At 47.4% G+C, this 20,581-nt stretch overlaps 1 protein-coding gene across 7 annotated transcripts in view; it reads right to left on the bottom strand.

The window, feature by feature from the left end:
• The window catches only part of RREB1 (ras responsive element binding protein 1), a 128,573-nt gene that overhangs the window by 43,625 nt on the left and 64,367 nt on the right, over window positions 1-20,581 (bottom strand). For 5 of the 7 annotated variants that reach the window (XM_044258443.1, XM_044258435.1, XM_044258451.1 and 2 more), the window contains 2 exons: window positions 15,509-15,598; window positions 14,099-14,262 (listed from right to left, as the gene is read on the bottom strand). In XM_044258443.1, the coding sequence (XP_044114378.1) occupies window positions 14,099-14,262; window positions 15,509-15,598 (254 nt within the window). The other 2 variants (XM_044258468.1, XM_044258477.1) reach the window with 2 other exon arrangements.

The raw sequence follows: 20,581 nt of genomic DNA, 5'->3' as shown, positions 1-20,581 counted from the left end.
TGCTCCCAGAGCTCTCGGGACGCTTCTGCTCAAGCACCCGGATATTGTACACCACCCCAGCCCTGCCCCCACAGGGCAGCGACACTCCACGTTGTCTGACTTTAAAGACCATATCCCCCGTCAGCTTTTCTCCACAAGCTCCTCTTCCCCTGCAAGACGGGTAGACACACCCCAAGGGTACGGAATGTCTCCCCTGCTGTGGACCACAGCCTGGCATGCTGGTGAGGCCGGTGGAGGCACAGATCAGACCAGGATGCCAAGACAAAGAATCAGCTGGAAGTGTGGGGTACCAGGAGTCCTGTTCCTGTTGCTGATGACAGATGCCTTCGAAGCTTCTCCCTCTCCACTGCTCCCTGGCCCACAGCTAACTCTGGGATATAATCCTGGCTGGACCCCCCCCCCCCATTCTGCCCTCTGTCTCTGGGGTCCCCTGCAGTGGTGAAGGCACTTCCTTCTCTATCCTGCTCTCATGCAAAACCCCAGCACACACACTTCCTCCCTGATGGACAGAGCTGGGTTATGACGCCTGAGCAGCAGGTGTCCCTGAAGGCCCCACTCTCCCTGTTGTCCTGTAGGGAGGAGAAGGGCAACCTTCTGGCTATTACAGTCCTTTCCCCCTACCTTCTGAACTGATCCTAGAGTACAACATTCTCCAGTTATTGATGGTTTACTTAGAAAACAGAGGGCCCTTCACGGTTCATTCTAAAGCTCCTTCCTCCTCTCCTGGTGTTCAAATACAGTGTAGGGGAGGCCTGGCTGTTGGCCCATGTCAATAAATATCAACCTTTGCAAAAGCTTTATTCTAGACCCTGTTCCTAAACAGGTTCTTTGGATCGGTACACCTTAAACCCTCTTGCACTTTTTCTTTCCTTTGCCTGCCCTTGTTTTGCTAAAGTAATTTGCCAGAACACTCTCTGTACGTTATTTGGCTCCCTGGATACCTGTGTACAATACCCACAAAGACACACAGTACGTATTTCCCTATAAAATCACAGATTCCTAAATAACAAACAAAAGACCTCAGAGGTTCAATGTGTTGAGCTCTCTGACCCACAGAGAACTCTCATTCACGCAGAGCTAAAATTGGCCTGCCTGGGCTGTCCCTGTGCTAAACCAGGAAACGGTAAGTAGAACATTACCACTTTCCCACCTGATGGTCCCTTAGATCTTTTCAGGCGGCCACGTTTTATAAAATGGACTCTTCCCCTTGTTTGGGCTAACCGCCCTCTGTTTCTTCAACCCTCCTAGACAGCCCAAGGCCCCAAACCCAGGAGGGACTCCCGGAGCTGCAGCCTTTGGTGATGGAGCCCACCGGAACTTGACATTCCGGAAGTGCAGCCCAGAGCCATTAGCTCTGAGGGAAGCAATCAGTACCACCTCAAACCCCAGCAGACGGCTGAGTATCTACAGTCAAGCCAATCCCCAGTCCTGACCGTCACGGCAGACTGGAAAGGTGGTCCCCCAGACCCTTTCCTCACTTCAGCCCCGAAGGGAGTTGGCTTCAGCTTGCTTTCTTAAAGACAGTAGCACCTAGTTACTCACATCCTTTTTCTTTCTGCAGAGGAGGAAGAGATGACTATCTCCCCAGTAAGGCAGTGCCAACTCACTGCTGGCTACTCCTCAGCCTCTTCCAAAAGAGGAACAGGAAACGCTCAGGCTGAGCTGGTCGTGATGGCCCGCCACATGCCACTGAGGGAAATGGAAGGTGTGGGTGCTGGGTGCAGAGAAGGGGCACGGGCAAAAGGAAAGTCACCACCACTATGGGGACGCCACACTGTCTTCTTCTGGGGGAAGGGAGACACAGCCAGGAAGGAAAGGGGGACCAAGGTCATGTGTCTGATGTAAGAGGGGGAAAAAAGATGAACACAAATGAATAACCAAAAAAAAAAAAAAAAAAAAAAAAGATCGCCTGCTAAAACCCAGCTAGGCAACAGGGCCCCTTCTCTGCGAGGGCATTGGTTCCTAACCCCCTTGCTCCTCCAACGGGATGGATGTGGTACACACGGGCACGTGCTTGCCTGAGGGGACCCGAATCCCCAAACGATGGGCTGCAGGGGAAAGTGGGACACCGCTCTACCCACAGGAACCCGGGAAGAGAGGGCCAGGATTTTCTTCCAATCTCAGCGGGGGGACCTGTAGCATCGTGGACCTCCGTCTTCCCACCTGTAAATCTGCAACAGTCCTCTCCAGCGAGCGGCGTTACATAAGCACGGAGAGTAAGGACTAAGGACTGACACTACATACTGATACCTCTTATGCAACCGAATCTGGTGTAAAGCAGCACAAAATCTCTCCCGACTGAAGACCAACAAGCTCTCTACCAGCCCAAGCCCCGCAGGCGGCCGAGCAGCAAGGCCCTCTAGCACACAGTCATGCCCAGGGCGGGGAGCAGGGCTTCGCTGTGATGAGGACCTCTGCTAAGCTTTCTGGGCTGCCTGTTCACTTTTTAGTGGGGGCGGGGGGTGACGGGAGACAGAATTTGCTGCTAATCACCTTCCTTAACAAATCAGAAAAACGTTGACAGTGAGTGGGCACGTTTTGATGTTTGCTAGCACCAGCTTGTTCAGCCCAAACAGGTCGGACAGGTTGAATATTTAAACAAAGGTGGAAAAATGCAAGGTATAAAGCACGAGGTGTAGAGCTGCGGGCTTAAGTTTGTGATCTAACGCTGGCAGGCAGGCTCCCTCTCCTCCTCCCCTTCCTCCCCTGTTTGCCACTTTGATAGTATAGGACCAAGGGGGACACAGGCTCAGGATCTGTTTGAAGTTGCAGGGACATGGGCAGAGGGCAGGGTGGGAAAGGAGGAGGGCGTGCGGTGGGGTCTGGAGCAGGGGCGGGCCCTCGGTCCTCATCCTACCCCAGCAAACACATACCTTACCTTCTGTGACCTAATTTCTAGCTCTCACAACTGCCACGCCGTTCAAGTGTGGGCAAGCATGGATGCTCCAGATATTGGTGCTGTGAATTCACCGCTCTTACCTGGTGTAACTGAGCTTTCGGAATATTTCAACAAGACAGATCAAAAATGCCATGGTGCCAGGGCACCTGGGTGGCTCAGTTGTTAAGCAGCTACCTTGGGCTCGGGTCATGATCCCAGGGTCCTAAGATCGAGCCCCGAATCAGGCTCCCTGCTCAGCGGGAAGCCTGCTTCTCCCTGTCTCCCGCCCCCTGCTGTGTTCCTCTCTCCACTGTGTCTCTCTCTGTCAAATAAATAAATAAAATCTTAAAAGGGGAAAAAAAAATACCATAATGCTTGCATTTGAAAGAAACTTCTTTTGCGTCTGCTCCAATCTCCAAAAACAAATACCCCCTCGGCCAAGAGAGGAGCAAACCTAACTTATGAGCATTAGCATCCCGGGGGCTAAATGATGAACTCCTTCATGATGAAGCAGATTGTAAGTGTGAGAAACGGTGATGGAAAGAAAAGGCTTTCACATCCCCGCACCTGCAGACTTCTGGTCTGCCCTCTTTGGTGTAATTGAACTTGACCTGGTCCTCAGGAGGAAAATGCTGAATAAAATATGGGCACAGGCAGCAAGGCCATTTTTCACATATCATTTCAGAAAAGTAAGCTATGCTCACCGTGAGGGGGTATTGGAAAGAAAAAACAAATACAAAGTAGAAGGGAAAATGTTTTAGAGAACATCAAACATAAAACGGGCTTCACGAGAGACTATCAACCGAAATGGGTCAACTTTCAGCTTTGCTCTTTTCTTACGCTTTTTACTTTATCTGAAAAATGAAATTCTGCGACCAATCACTCTGACCTGTTCTTTTTCTCCTAGCGGTAGCCTTCTGCTATTTGCAGATTTCTAAAATGTAAAAGTCAGAATTCAGAAAAGAACCACAGGCTCTCATCAAATAGTATAAATGCAAATCCACATGTGAAACAGACCAGCACCTCAAAACAAGCAATCCCCCCCCCCCAACCAAAAAGAAGGGTTTGACTAATAATGAGGATTTTCAGAAAAGAAAATTCAGGCCTATGGCACACAGCTTGTCTACAAAATACCCCTTTCAGATTGCCAGGTTCTTAGATGGCAGCTTAGGGCACCCTCGTGGTTGAAGGTCACAGACTCTTTTCTCAGTTTTGTAAACACACGTGCTTATGAACACGCGGAAGGAACTGGGGGGTTAAGTGTCCCAGGAGAGAAGGGAAAGGAAGGGAACATTTATGTGAGCCAGGGGCTTGGGTGTGTATTACAGCCTTTAACACTCACACTGTCCAACTCTTGGGAGCAGAACGCAGCCCCATGACAGATGAAGGAACGGGATGCTCCAGCATCCCTTATCGGCCCCGGCCAGAGAGGAAGGAAGAGCTCTCAGAGGACACACAGAGAGGCCGCCTTTACACAAACCACTACTGCACTTAAAATACAGGCACACAGGTTTCCCTTTCAGCTGCTGAGATGTAAAGAGAAGGCGAAGAGCGTTTAAATACAATCACACAATAAACTCACTTGGTGAAAGCTTAATAATGCTACTGGGGGAAACTAGGAAGTCAGACAACTTGCTGTGATACATAGATTTGTCAATGCTGATGCTCAGGGGGAAAATCCTGGGCCTTTTAATGATGTGGGCTCTCAAAGAGAATGAAAAGCATATTAAGAGGCATGTTCACAGAATGAAGTATGACATTTATATGACGGCTTTTATTTTTTTTCCTAGTTAAAAAGAAAAAAGTGGCAACTCTGTTAAAGAAAAGCTTTCTAAGGGCACCTGCGTGGCTCAGTGGGTTATGCGTCTGCCTTCGGCTCAGGTCATGATCTCAGGGTCCTGGGATCGAGTTCCACATCGGGCTCCCTGCTCGGCGAGGAGCCTGCTTCCCCCTCTCTCTGCCTGCCTCTCCGCCTACTTGTGATCTCTCTGTGTCAAATAAATTTAAAAGATCTTTAATTAAAAAAAGAAATGAAAAGCTTTCCAAGACCGTACTTGAAATATGACTATTTCAGTATCCATTGTACTAAGACAGATGAGAACTGCCTCGATACCCAAGTACACCCATCACGAAACCACCAGCGAGTCACCGAACACCACCAAATGTACGCAGTCCTGAGTCCAGCAATACCACACGTTCCCATCGCACTGACTGCATGCACACCATGAAACTCCCCACGAACCCCTCAACCACCTTTAAGAGCTGCACACATGGTCACAGGACATTTACCCTCTTCTAAGTGCAACCCAATGTGTTAAGGTTTCTGCGCGTCACCTGAAGAGATTTTCTTCTGATTTGTCTTTCTCTCCAGGGAAAGATACTTAAGTTGTAGATAACCGAAAAGTCATTATATAATCAGTTCTTCCTTCTTTCCCTCCCTCCTTGCTTCCTTCTTAGAGAAGGGGGAGGGACAGAAAGAGACTCTTAAGCAGGCTCTATGCCCAGTATGGAGCCCGACATGGGGCTCCGTCCCTTAACCCTGAAAGATCACAATTTGAGCCAAAATCAGGAGTTGATTGCTCAATTGACAGGGCCACCCAGATGCCCCATTTCCTCCTTTTTAGTAGGAAAAAAAAAAATGCACCTAGTCCTGAGTGGGGTGACCCACAGATTTTTATCCTCCGAATTACCTCCTCCCATGGGACCTGACACCTTTCTTCCTTCACAGGAATACATCAGGGAAGTGTGTACCTGGTGATTTAGACTTGTTTCAAGATGTGCCTAGCTGAACCTGAGCGCCCACCCCGACTCTGGAGAAACAGCAAGTCCCAAAACTAGTTCCAGGTCGTCCTCAGAAACTCATTATTACTCTGAGCAAGGTTCACAGGGCCCTTCCCCTTGCTGGGCTCTGAGGGTAAAGAAGGGACTGTCCCCTTCCAAGACACTGTCCGACCCCTGCTCCTTCTGTCCTCCACTGCTGGCCACCTGTTCAGATACCCAAGTTCACTTGTGCATGCCAAGGGCTGGCTCCGCCTAAGCATCTGAGAGTAGTGAGCTAAATTCAGAGCCTCTGTGGTCTCATCTGTCATGGAGCAGGTCACATTTCTGCGCAGTGAACGTTTTCTTCCAGCATAATAGGAACACATAAGCCTCTGTTCCTGAAGACTGCTGTCCAGTGGCATCTTCAGGCTCTGTCTCCTGTACTTAGCAACAGAAAAAGTCATGCCTGTTGCAGCAGGGAAGAAAGCCCATGCCAGACAACTAGATGACGTTCCCAGGATTTCCCTGCCTCATGTTTGCCCTTCCGTGACATGGCCGAAAGGAGCACACAATCCTGCTCTTTGGAGAATGAAGGGCGAAGCCACTTAGGAAAGCCGGCTCCTGCCACGGTGTCCGGTGTGTCTGAAACGCAACACGCACTCCACAACTCTCTTTGTTAGCTTAAAGGTCCATAGTTTGTAAAATGAGGAGCAAAGTGGAAATTAATTTCCTATTTTCCCAAGGCAATTATGGAGGGGCAAAAGACAGACACCCATCTCAGAGGTAAGATTTCTTCCAGAGGAGATCCGTTTCAATCTTCTCTTTCAAATATCATCACTTCTTCATCGCTCTGAAGTCCAGCACTTTCTGGAAAGTTTTGCTAATTGCAAAGCTCAATGCCCTTTTTCCTACATTGAGCTCTCCCAGCGGGTGTGCTCTGGCTCAGTTTCCCAAGTTTGTTTTGGAAGACAAGCACCGCTCAATCCAAATTTTCAACGTGGGAGCAACTGATAAAGAGTTCTGGGAAGTTAAAAGCTGGAGGCACGGTGATGTTTCCGTGATACATGTTTTGCACTTGATGAAGCATATTATTCTGCCCGGGAACTCGGCTGCGGGCAGAGTGGTTTGGGATGAAAGATTTCCAAAACTCAACAACATGAGAGTCTGCAGACAGGGAAGTACCAGGTCTGCTAAGAGATCGAGAAGGTCTTTTTGCCTGGGTCCTTTGAGGGTCCTCTCCTACCACTAAGATAAAGAAAACTCGACAAAAGGACTCAGTCCCCTTATAAACAGAGATAACTACTGTATCCTCATATGATGACTCGCCACGCAAGGAAAGAGACGGAGTTGCTTCATAAAGTGTGTGGCGACAGAGTGCCTCAACGTCAGCTAAGAACCACCTGAAATTGAAAAAGATCTAGTTCCTGGGGTCTGGGTTGCAAGAGGTTCGCAGCCAACAGGAGTGTGGGGGCGGAGCCCAGATCGGTCCCCCACAGCATGCTGCTCGGGAAGGCAGGGCTTATCTGGAACAATGTGCCAGAAGAACCCAGAGATAACCACCATCTCTGCATGTGCACAGGCCCTTCCAAGTAGCAGGGCTGAGCAGGACACCCAAGGAAGGTCACCTGTGTGTTCCTAAGTGACACTGGGTGCCACACCAGCCTTGTGGAATCAAGCCTTGGGGAAATGGCTCTAGAGAGCCACACCACAGGGATCTGCACCCCTCGGGGGACAGAGGGAAGATCAGCGCCTGAGAAGGAGGGAGGGGTGGGGCATGTATGTTCCCCAGATGCACGCACGGGGTCTCTGGTCACCGCCCCACCCCCAAATACCGCCCCAGGGGAGCTGCCGGCTCTCCTGATCCCAGCTGGTGCCACAGACCTGGGAAAGCAGAAGCAGTAGCAGCAGAAGGAAAATAAGAAAGGAGAAAGAGCAAACTTCCATCTTGAGCAGCAAACTCACAGTCGACCAGCTTCCTTCCAAAAAGAGACGCAGCTCATCAGAACTTGGGTTTTCACAGTTCTTTCTAACTCCTGCACACACACGTCCCTGGGCCGCTCTGGCCCCTGATTAATGAAACACAGACATGTGCTTAGGAGGGACTGCAGCTCACCATTCGAGTCTCAGGTTCTGGAACAGATCCGCTGGGACAAATAAATCTAACTCCACTCTCTCTAGTACATTTCTGTAGGTGTTTTCACATTTTTATAATTTTTTTTTTCCAAAAGTACAGTTTCACCAACAAATGAAGGTGGTAATGATTGTGAATGATGACCAAAAACTGAATGCTCTTTCAACTCATTATTTGCAATTTTGCAGAAAAGGCCAAGTCAACGTCATGTGATAAACTCGAACATCCTAATGGCTCTTCAGACGAAGAGACTGAGTATAGCAAAAAGAAAACAAAAGTAAAAGCAACCTCTTGATTTATTTTCTGGTATTAGAGGAATGTTTCCTTGGTATACTGTCCCTCAGTGGCACATATGATAGTAATATTGGTGACCGCTGATTTAACAAACATTCTCCAAAGCGCTTCACATGTATTAATTCATGAACCCCCGCCATGCTGCCACAACACCGGTCAGAGAGCACTTCTTCCTGCAGATGAAGTAGCTGGGACACAGAGAGGTCAAACAACTTCTCTAAGGTCACACAGCTCAGAATATCACAAGGGTGCTTTTAGCGCCAACAATACAAAGCCAGAAACACCCCCCCAAAGAAACTTTTGCAAGTCCCCTCATGGCAAAATGGGATAATAATTCCCCAAACCTCAGAGGCAGAGCCCATAAAAATAAACAGAGGTCAATAAGGAAATAGGAGATGTGAACGACATACCAACCAGCACGACCTCAAAGCACCTCTAAAGAACACGCCAATGGCAGCAGCTCACACATTCTTCTCCAACAAACATGGGACGTCCTCTAGGACATGCCATATGCTCGGCCATAAAACAAGCTTCCAGAAATTTCAAAGGATTGAAATCATACAAAGTATGTTCCCTAACTATGACAAAACGATATTGGAAATTAACAGCGGCAAGAAATTTGGGAATTCACAAATACGCAGAAACTGAACGATACAGTCTGAAATAACCAGCGGGTCAAAGAAGTCACACAGGAAATAAAGAAATACTCTGAGACGAATGAATAAGAAAACACAACATAGAAAAATTTATAGGCTGCAACTAAAGCAGTTGCCTCAAAGGAGATTTCTAGCTGTAAACGCCTGTAGTATGAACAAAGTTCTCCAATCAATATTCTCACCTTTTGCCTTAAAAAGCTGGAGAAAGAACAGCAAGCTAACCCTAAAGCAAGTAGAAGGAGGGAAATAATAATGTAGAGTGGGAAATTAATGAACAGCAGAAAACCCAAAAGAGGAAAACCTACAAAACTAAATTTGAAAATATCAATAAAACTGACAAATGTTTAGCTAGACTGCCTGAGGGAAAAATAAAGAAGATTCAAATGATTCCCATCAGGAATCAAACAGGAGACAGAACTACTCACTACGAGACAGAAAGGACTAGAAAGAGAAACTGTGAACAACCTGTAACCCGACCAATTAGATAATTTACATAAAATGGCCAAATTCTTGGAATAGACACAAATGAAGGAAATGAACTCAAGAAGAAACAGAAATGTGGAGAGACCTATCCCAAGAGACTGGATTAGTAATTTAAAAACGTCTCAGAAAGAACAGCCCAGGTGGTTTTGTTGGTGAATTCTACCAAATGCACAAAGAGAGTTAACACCAACAAACTCTTCCAAAACACAGAGGTGGACCGACCAGTTCCCAACTCAGTCTATGAGGCTGGCAGAATTACTCTGGCATGAAAACCGGATGAGGACTGAGTAGAAAACTACAGACCAGTGTCTCTTACGAAGACAGGCAAACTCTTTAATGAAATACCAGCAAACTTGTCTGTCAACATAGGAAAATGATTGTACAGTATGACCAAGTGGGATTCATCCCAGGAACGGGGTTGATTGATTGATTGATTTTTTATTTTTTCAAAGATCTTATTTATTTATTTTAGAGAGAAAGACAGAGATAGCAACAGAGTGTGAGAGAGAGAGCACGGATGGGGACGAGAAGGGGAAGCAGGCTCCTTGCCGAGCAGGGAGACCAACCTGGGGCTGGGTCATGACCTGAGCTGAAGGCAGATGCTTAACCTACTGAGCCACCCAGGCACCCCAGGAAGAGGGTTGATTTAACATCCAAAACAGAATGGAGGACAGGACAAAACAGTCGGACCATCTCAATAAATGCTAAAATGGCGTTTGACACCATCTAACCTCCTTCCCCGATGATAACACTCAGCAGGCTAAAAAGCATTTCCTCAAACCAATAAAGGACATTTATGAAAACCCATAATCAGCATCATACTTAATTAGGAAAGCGGGAATGCTTTCTACCTAACATTAGTAATAAGATCGGGGCGTCTGTTCTCTTTGCTTCTATTTAACACCTGCTCGAGGGGCTGGCCAGGGCTTGCAGGCAGGGGGAAAAAGCATTCAGATTAGTTTCAAAGCAAGAAGCACAACTATCTCTATTCGCAGACGATATGACCGCATACGTAGAAAATCCTACAGAATATACGAAATAATCGTTTCTAAACAGGTCAGCAAGGCTGCCAGAAACAAGGTCAGTATAAAATGTGACTTGTATTTCTATATACCAGCAACGAACAATCGAAAAAGTAATTCCACTTCGAATAAAGCCCAAAAAGACATTTAGTTATAAATTAACAAAATAAATATAAAACTTGGGGTGCCTGGGTGGCTCAGCTGGTTGAGCACCAACTCTTGATTTCGGCTCAGATGATGATCTCGGTGGTGAGATGGAGCCCCGGGTCAGGCTCCGTGCTCAGCCTGGATCTGCTTGAGATTCTCTCTCCTTCTCCCTCTGCCCCTTCCCCCATGCTACTCTATCTAGAATAAATATATGTTTTTAAAAAGTCTTCTGCCAATTTCCTCTAAATAAATAAATTACACTTTGAAAATGATTTAAAACACAGTTGAAAGAAATCCATTCAGATGTAATGGACATAAATGGACAATACCCCATGTTCAAAGATTTAATACTGGTAAGGAGGCAATGCCCCAAACTGATCTATGCACCTTATAAACCCTGTAATTATGCCAGCTGCCTTTCTGTAGATCTTGACAAATGGATCCTAAAATTCATACGGAAATGCAAGCAATCCAGAGTAGCCAAGACAATCTTGAAAATGACCGCCATTGGAGGACTCACACCTCCCAGTTTCAAAACTTGAGACAAAAAGCTGGAGTAAGTCAGTGCCACGAGAGGCCCGAGGATGGATCAATGGAAAAGAACCAGCAGAGAGAGAAATCCTCGCATTTACGGTCAACTGAATTTTGACAAGAATGGCCTGACCATTCGATGGGGGAAAAGAAAAGTCTTTTCAGCAAAGTGACGAAGACTGAAGCTGGACCCCTTCCTCACTGGATACCCAAGTATGAACTCAAAACGGATCACAGACTTAAATGGAAGAACTACAGTTACAAAAGTCATGGGATTCCACTTCACACCTCATCGGACGGCTGTCATGAAGAAGACAGGCGGGAACAGGTGCTGGCAAGGATGTGGAAACCCTCGATCCACCCCCACGCTGCTGGGGGGTTTGTAAGCTGATGCAGCCGCTCTGGAGAACAGTCTGGCCGGTCCTCACAATGGTAAACACGGAGGTACCACGTGACCCAGCCACCGCACTCTCAAGTATCCGCCCGAGAGAAATGAAACCACGCGTCCACCCGAAAGATGGACCGGAACGTTCACAGGAGCATTACGCGTGACAGCCCAAGAGTGGAAAGGACCCAAATGTCCACCAGCTGATGAAAGAGATGGGTAAATACGGCAGATCCCCACAATGGACTAATATTTGAAAGTAAAAAAGAATGGGGTGATGAGCCATGCTACCACACAGAGGCCTCTTGAAAACATAATGGTCAGTGAGGAAACGAGTCACAGCCGGACCACAGAGAACAGGCCAATCCAGAGACCCGAAGTAGATTAGTGTTTTCCTAGGGCTGGAAGGTGGGAGTAATGGGAAGGGACTACTGGATGGGAATGGAGTTTCTTTCTGGGGTGATGAAAATGACCTAACACTGCTGTCATGGCTGCAGAACTCTGTGCATAAACTAAAACCCGCTGAACTGGACACTTCAAGTGGGTGAAATCCACGGCATCTGGATCGTAGCTCATAAAGGTGACAAAAAACAAAACAGAAAGTGAAGTGTCAAGCCCAGTGCCCGATGCACAGTATACCACGGTTTTAGCTGCAGTTCTTTTTAAGAAGCCCAGTCTGTTACGTCACTGGAGCAGGAGTAACTGTGCCCTTTACAGAGGCACTACACACGTGTCCTGTTCAATCACAGACGCAGTCCCCAAATGGAAATGCTCCCAATCGGGAGGGACTGGGCCCAAGACCAGAGATGTCTCATGGATGATCACGAGCAGGGCCAGAGCAGCCCCAAGGAGGGTACACCGCACTAATGAGGCCACTGCCCTCCCATGAGTTAGAGCTGGCCTGTGGGGAGCTCCATGGAGCATGGGTCTCAGGAAGAGAAAGCAGGGAAACCACCCAAGAAGGGACTAGGCCATGCCTCCAGGACCAGACTGGGAAGAGGGCAAATATGTAAGCATACGCAGAGGGAAGGACCAGGAAAAACAAAACAAAATGGCAAACAGAAGGTAAAACGATACTACTGGGCTGACCATGCTGGTAAAAAAGCAAAAAGCTAGACTGTAAAATAGGATATTAAACCATGGTGATGGCCTTTACTGACTTCCTTCTTCATGCCCCAAAACACTCCTAGGAGGAGGGGAGGGGCGAAGAGGACTGAAATGTATAGCAAAGAAAAAAAAAATAAAATACTTTGTAAAAAATCTTGAACATATTGATACCTTTTATAAAGTCACCCTGCAGCTTACTTACTTCCAGGAGTGAGAAATCCACAGGCTTTGGACGATTGCGACATCACTCCGAAAGGCAAACAGTAACGACAGATAACATTCACGGAGCGCTTACAGTGGGGCTGGACTGTGTGCAAAACTCATTATCCCCTAACCCTCATCCCTCTCCAATGAAGTGGATACCTCTTTAAAAACTCGTTCCAGTGAGGAGGAAAATGAGGCACGAAAGGTTAAGTAACTTGCTCAAGGACGGGAAACTTACAAGTGGTAGAGTTGAGATTTGACATCAGGTGCCTAATTCCAAGAGCCTGAGATCTGCCCACGACTGCAGCGTGTCCCAGCAATGTCCGCGGTTCACAACATGGTTTTAGGTGGAATGAACTGCCCCCGCCCCATTCTACTATTGCCAGATAGCAAAGTTCTCAATTTCACAGTAACTACATAAAGCTTTTTTTTTTTTTGAAACAAAAATGTAAAAAAAAAAAAAAAAAAAAAAGTCAGTTTTTAAAAAGAAAGCAGCATAACCCCTGGAAGGGGCTATAGAAAAATAAAAATAGTCTGATTTTCCAAGAAGGTAAAATATTTTCAGTTCCTTTAAAAATCTTCCCTAGAGTCCTGATGTTCCTAAAATGTTTGTAGAAAGAATAAAATGAGCATTAAAACCTGGGTGGCTCAGTTGGTTAAGCAGCTGCCTTCGGATCAGGTCATGATCCCAGCGTCCTGGGATAGAGTCCCACATCGGGCTCCTTGCTCGGCAGGGAGCTTGCTTCTCCCTCTGCCTCTGCCTGCCATTCTGCCTGCCTGTGCTCACTCTCTCCCCGCCCCTCTCTGATAAATAAATAAAATCTTTTAAAAAAAAAAAAGTCTTTTTGTTCTAATCCCTCAAAACCTAGGTCATTTTTCTATAAAGTATATTTTCTATTTGTCCCACAGAATTTTAATATGCCCACCACTGAGCTCTCTCCCACTCTGGAGTGAGCTGCTTCTTCCCTCAGGAAGAAAATTCCTGGCACTTATCAGATCTCTTCTCCTTCATTTTATCCTATCTTATCCTGAAGTTCCAAGACCAGGCCACCTATCTATTTATTCAAAGGCCCCAGCAACTTTCTGCAAGGAGAAGGGCTACAGGGAATCTGGTAGGCATATGCAAACGGTTTTTCCAGAGGGAAGGGCTCCTCTGCTACTCCCTGAGGCTTCCTCTGCATCTGATGGGCTGCCCACCTCTGGCACCCAAACAAAGAAACTGCAGCTGGCAGAGGGGGAAGGACTCTGTGTCTCGTCCTGAAGATCCCCCAAGGCTAAAGACCTTGCCCAGGTACTTCTGCTTCCCACGGCTAGAGACCCATCCAAATACACGGGAGAGACCAGGCAGGAGCCAGCAAGACCGGCTCTGACTTCTCCACCCAGAACACAGATCCCAAGAGCTCTCAGGCCTCTAGGCAAGTCCCCAGACTGCCCTGAGGCCACTGTGCTTTCCGTCCCCCTGCAGCCAGCAGCCACCGGGCGAAAGCCGCCCTCACCCACCTGTGCATGTTCCCATTGGTGGTGAACGACTGGCCACACACGGTACATTTGTAGGGCCTCTCGCCAGAGTGCACCAGCATGTGGCGGTCCAGGGAGCTGGCCGAGCTCAGCGACTTCCCGCAGATGCTGCACGCATGGTCTGCCCCTCCAGTGTCCGTGTTATGCTGCGGAAAGCAATCGTCACAGCGGTCACTTAGGAGGATGGGTCAAAGCTGGGCTATTATGAAAGGCAAAGTCAGAGCTTTATACAGAACAGAAAACCCAAAACAAGAAAATACCCAGGACAGCTTCTCTGAGATATATATATATATATATATATATATTTATATATATTTATATATATATTTTTAAATGTCATTTGGAATATCCTCCCAAATGTCAAAAAGTCTGTCAGGCAAGTGACTATTGTGTATGATCTTCTTCCACTTTTATGTTCCAGTTTTGAAAAACGCGTCTGCAAGGCTCCGAGAGAAGTGGAGCCTTCGCAGGTCTTTCTTGGAGACACAGAGGGGTTAAGGGAGCCCATGTATCCACAGGAGCCGAAGGACCCTGCACTATTCACAGCAAGACCACATCCCTTCTTCCAGTTTGCTGACTCAGTCCTGCCGTCAGGGAAAGAGAACTGAAACCTGCCCAGTTCGGAGTTCTGGCCTCTGGGAGACGTTAAGAAGGAACATTTCTGCCCAAACCCAAGTTATTAAGTGATGGTATTACTCAGTACTGTGCTATGATTTCAGTATCATCAATCCTCCTCGCTCACAGGCGGGATTTAAGAAACAAACAAACGAGCAAAGGGAACAAAGAGAGAGAGAGACAAACCAAGAAACAGACTCTTAACTCTAGAGAACAAACTGATGGTTACCAGGGGGAGGCACGTGGGGGGTAGGGAAATAGAGGATGGGGACCAAGGACGGCACTCACATGATGAAAACAAAATCATCCAGTCCCACTCCAAATACATGTATTATACATGTTGTCAGTCCATTGTTCTAGATTCATCCATGCTTCATCATGTGCCTTCTCCCACAGCAGGCAAGGGAGAAGGATAAATGTCCCATTATAGAAGCCAAAAGAAATCCCCAATTCCCTGCTTGTAGCAGTATAAAGGACCCATCTATGATCTCACTGTACTAGGAAGAGACTTCGTTCAAAATTCGTTCAAAGACGAATGGTCTTCTGTTGTATGTGATCCATTAGCGAAATGTTTGTCCAAGTCTGAAAAGGTAATTCTACATTGACCTGGGATTTTGGTCACGGAACCCGGACACACAAGACTTATTTCATAACCGCGCCTCAAGACTGTTCACATATTAAATCTAAATGGAGCAGAGACGCAGTTCATCTGCAGAGATCAAACTGCCTTCTCTTAACGAAGAATGCTTTCAAACACATAGAAAATCAGCAGCAAACCTGACGGATGTGCATGGTTAGCTGATGCTGGGTAGTGCAAATCTTTTCACACAGGGGACAGTTATAGGAAGACTTCTCCTCTTTCGTTTCCTGCAAAGACATAACACAAGGGAAAATCAAGTTCAATGCAGAGTTGAGCCAATGCAGAGTGGCTGACATGAGTTAAGTACCTGGGTCTCAAAAGCCAGAGCAATGAATGAGCTGAGCGCACAGGCTCCAGAGCTGTTGGGTATGAGCTTGGGGAAGTCCCGCTCTTGTCTGCCCTGTTTCCTCAGGGGTCAAATGGGAAAAATAATAGCATCTACCACACTGCAGGGTGATGAGGAGTCCATCAATGAATACACACAAAAGGCTGGAACAGTGCCCGGTACAGGGTAAGTACCTCAAAAAATAGTTGTGTTTTTACCAAACGCCACCCTATTAATCATCAGCGAGGACCCAAAAATCAAGGATCAAGTCACAGCAGAGCTAGAAACGGAATACACTTCTCCCCAAGCCCTATCTAGGCAGCTCCTGTCACGATCTTCTACCTGGTCTTGAGGGCCCCAAGCACAGTTTTCCTAAGAAAACCCCATAGATCCAAAAGGGCAAGCCTTCAGGGCCCAGCTGTGCGCCCAATAGGCATCAACTCGACCCTCTTATTTGCTGCCTGCACGTGCCTGACAATGCTCATAAACACTAAGAATAAGAATGTTGCCCTTAAACAAAAAACAAAAAAACAAAAAACCCTGGGCTCCTGGGTGGCTCAGTCAGTTACGTGTCTGCCTTCGGCTCAGATCATAACTTCAGCGTCCTGGGATCGAGTCCCATATGGGGCTCCCTGCTCAGTGGAGAGTCTGCTTCTCCCTCCGCCCCTTCCCCTGCTTTATCTCTCTGCCAAATAAAATTAAAAAAAAAAAAAAAAAAAAAAAGAATGCTGCCCAAACCACCGAGATAGGGAATGACAGACAACCCAAAATGAAGACTTCCACAGAGGGTGACAAAAGAACAAAAGAACCAGCTCACAACTTGCCGAGATGGCTCATCTGATGTTCCCTCAAAACACATGGGACAGGCTTCCTGCAAGCAACAGATTTTTACCTTTTTAAGGAAAAGGACGTGCTCCTTCACTAGCCATATGCTATGGCCCCTCTTTCCAGATGTGCCTCCTCACCCACACAGCCCCTAAGCACTGCCATCTGTCTGTCCTCATCCCCAAACCAACAGAGTCAAGGCTTGGACACTTGTCCCTGGAATTTGAAATTCAGATGCTTAGGGACCAAGATCAGAGGGCTTCCCTGGTCAGTAGAATCACCCGGAAGCTTTTCTGAACTAGAATTCTAACCCAAACTCATATGACCTGCTAAATCCAACTGGGGGTTGGGGGCTGTACCCCAGAAATCAACTTGTTTCATAAGCTCCCCAGGAGTTGCTCATACATATCCAGGTTTGGGGGGTCCCTCTTAGGTGACCATGAACACCTGAACTGAAAGTTCATGTAGGGGCGCCTGGGTGGCTCAGCCAGTTAAGTGTCTATCTTCGGCTCAGGTCATGATCTCAGGATCCTGGGATCACGCCCAGTCAGATTCTCTGCTCATGGGGAGGCCTGCTTCTCCCTCTGCCCCTCCCTTGCTTGTGCGCTCTCACTCCCTCTCTCTCAAATGAACAAATTAAAAAATCTTTAAAAGGAAAGGAAGACAGTTCCTGTAGCCCGAGGCCTGGGCCGAGCAATGTGGCAAGCCCAAGCTGAGAATGCAGCTGGGGAGGACATCAGTCCTCATGGAAGCGTGAGACTAGGGAGCCAAAGACAGGGGACGTCACCATCTCTAAGGCTGGACCCTTCGGCTTCCTTCAACAGACCTCTTTTTACTTGTACTCATTTGAATGAGTTTTTGTTCTCTGCCAACAAAAGCCATCCTTGAACACTTAACTACACGCTCAACTCCACCCATGAAAATGTCGTTTTTTTTTTCCCCCCACAATCACCATTATAGATCCCATTTTCTGGATGAGGAAACAGGTAGAGAGAGGCAAGTAAGCTGTCCCAAAGGAGAGAACCGTGGGGTAGCAGACCCTGGAGTCGAACGCGGGCCAGCAGCTCCACAGCCGGGGCAGTAGGCCACTGTGCTCTGGAAGTCTGAACAAAAAACGATGAACTCCAAGGCCCACCCGTGGCTGGAAACACCCGTGTGGCTGGCTCGTGAGATGTGATGAAAATACAAGTCACCCTGAACACAAATGGCACCACAGGGCAGACGGGGTGGAGGGGACGCATGGGGATGTCCAGGATGGCCCTGCGCACAGCAGCTCCCTCCCTCTGCGAAGTGCAACAGGCCTCATCTGAAGCCGCACAAATGCTTTTCTGACCTGTGGCACCGGCTCTGAGGATGAGGTATGCTGCACGTGTTTTCGTTCGCAAATTAAAAAAAAAAAAAAATGGATGTTTAGTCTAAGGAAGTTGATGAACCCAGAGATGCTGAAAAAGTGCCACCACAGTCTCATCCCGTCACCCGTGCCCTTCCATCCTCCAGGGGTGTGAAGTGCGTGAGGTCGTGTGGGGTCGCTCGTCCTCGGCCCTTCCGACTCCCATGAGCACGGAGCTGACCAGCAAACAGAAACGCCAGAAACACAAGTATTCCCAACAAAATACGAGCACTCACTATAATAACGAGGGTAGTCTCCTCGCTGGGCCAAAACTCAGTCTCTGGGGTATTTTTGTTCAATTAGTAGATTAAAAAATAATATATAAATATATTTATATTTATGCACATATAATGATTAATAATTATATATTATAAATATATAAAAACATTTTTTAGATTTTTTAAAGAAAAATTCATGGGTAGGATGTCAATAAATGTTAAAAAGCAGGCATCCCTGTGGCCAAGCTCCTGAGGCAGCACATTTTTAAAAAAACCATCTTGCGGAGGGCACCTGGGTGGCTCAGTGGGTTAGACATCTACCTTGGGCTCAGGTCATGATCTCAGGGTCCTGGGATAAAGCCCCGTGTCGGGCTTCCTACTCAGTGGGGATTCTGCTTTTCCCTCTCCCTACAGCTCCCCACCAACCCCCTGCCATCACGCGATCTCAAATTAATAAATAAAATCCTAAAAAACAAAACTAAACAAAAAAAACCATCATTATGTGTTCATCTCGAGGCAGATACTAGACATAGTTGAGCAGCTCCCTGGACTGTCTAGCACAGAGTCCAGGGTTTATCACGAACCAGAACCCAGACCTTTTCTGAGGCTTGGCTGTGGCCCGCCACAGACCCTAAAGCAGATCTACAGAATCCACAACAGTCTGGGAGAAATAGATCCCTGGACTCGAATTTAACTTTTGCAAAGCAACCCAAGAGAAAAGAGAGCAGCCCAGCCGGAGCCCTGTGAATCCAGTTCTTGCGGCTGTGCTGCTGGAAGGAGCAGACTTCCTGAGCTGACAGATAAAATTAGCAGCTAATGTGATAACTAACCATTCCCTAATGAAACAATCTGGCACCCTCGGCAGCGTCCGGCTGTGGCTAATCTGTCCTGGAACTCAGTGCTAGTGCTGATGGGACTTCTCTCTCCGGGCGCCTGCTCTCAGCCGTCCCCGTCTGCTCACAGGTAAGGGTGACGTATTCCCTCTCACCAGCTGTGCTCTGGGGTTTTGCATGCATTGTCTTTCCACAGTCCCTGGAGCCCAGACCCCCCTCTCAAACTCTAAGCCAGTGACCCCAGGAACCCTGGAGGACATCGGAAGCAGATGAGAAAGGCTCAGGGACACTTGCACCATTTGCCTGCAGAGTCCCTTCCACTAACCCCGCAGGGATGGAGGAGCTGCTGGTCATGCTCTACGGTTCTACCCCACGGTCTCTGAAGCACCAGGAAGGGACCAGAGCCTGGACTTGGGTCAACCCCACCTACGCCGGGGAAATGCTGCGCTCGTCACTACCCATGCCACTTTGTCTTGGTCGAACACAGAAGGATGAGGAGACAGTGACTTTTCGTATATCGTTCATCCCGAAATGCCTGGCACCTGGGGCAGTACCTGGCTGGAAGTATATACTGTGAAATGGGTGGGTGGATGGAGAGATGGACGGACAGATGGATGGATGGACAGTCATGTGAGAGTGGAAATAAACCTTTTCTTCCCAGAGCTAGCGCTCCTTCTTGACTCAGGCCACAGTCATACAGGCTGAGTATTTTCTCAGGTACCCATAGGAAGAGAGGCAGGCAGAGACAAGGGAAAAAAGAGAGAAAAAGGTATCAGTGCTCTGACCCTACGTCATCACGGAGCCCTGCCAAGTCTTCAGCCGCGGTGAAGACATGAGCAAACAGACCCTTCTCCTATGTTGCTGGAGGGATTTTAGGCTGGTAAGACCCTTCCTGGAGGACAGGTTCTATCAGAAGCCTGGACTAATGTTCTAAGAATTTATAGAAAACCATCATAGATGGTGCTCAGACAATTCTGTAGGATAGTCACTGGACGATTATTAACGAAATAGAAAACAAATTCACAGAAGCCCAATGGGTTTACTTTCTAGGCCATCCATGGTAATGGAGACTATCTGGGAAGAGTGCCTCTTCCCCCGAGGATTTGGTATAAGCCCATTAAGTACGTTTAACCAAAAATTCAGCGTGGAGTTCATCAGTTGGGATTACGTGGATTCAGAGAAGAACAAAACTACTCACCTTCTGCCTTACTCCTCGAGTTTCGAGTTTCGCTGAATGTGTTGCTAACAGAAGAGACACAACTTTTCACATGCCCCATGGGTACGTTAATTAAAAGATCCACCTTACTTCCCAAAGGAGGAGACACAGACTTTTGTTAACACATTAATTAGTCCTTCCAATCCTGGCCCACCCACTTACTCTTTCCCACGCCTCCTGACCTGATGCCCACTAAAAATTCAAGAGGACTAAAGCAGAATTCTCTGGAGTCAAATTCTGTGCTTTGTCAAGGATGGAAAGTGGAATGGGAGATTCAGCAAAACCAGTACTTATTTGCTACCTAATGTGAAGACAGTTAAAAATAATAATAATAAAATAAATCAAGAAGGAGGCTTCGAAAACCCAATTAACCATCTGCATAAAGAAAGAAATGAACCATGAA

Source organism: Neovison vison, chromosome 1, assembly GCF_020171115.1.
Source record: "Neovison vison isolate M4711 chromosome 1, ASM_NN_V1, whole genome shotgun sequence".
Classification (NCBI taxonomy): domain Eukaryota; kingdom Metazoa; phylum Chordata; class Mammalia; order Carnivora; family Mustelidae; genus Neogale; species Neogale vison.
The sequence above is the reverse complement of the archived record's forward strand: the minus strand, read 5'-3'. Positions and strand labels throughout refer to the sequence as shown.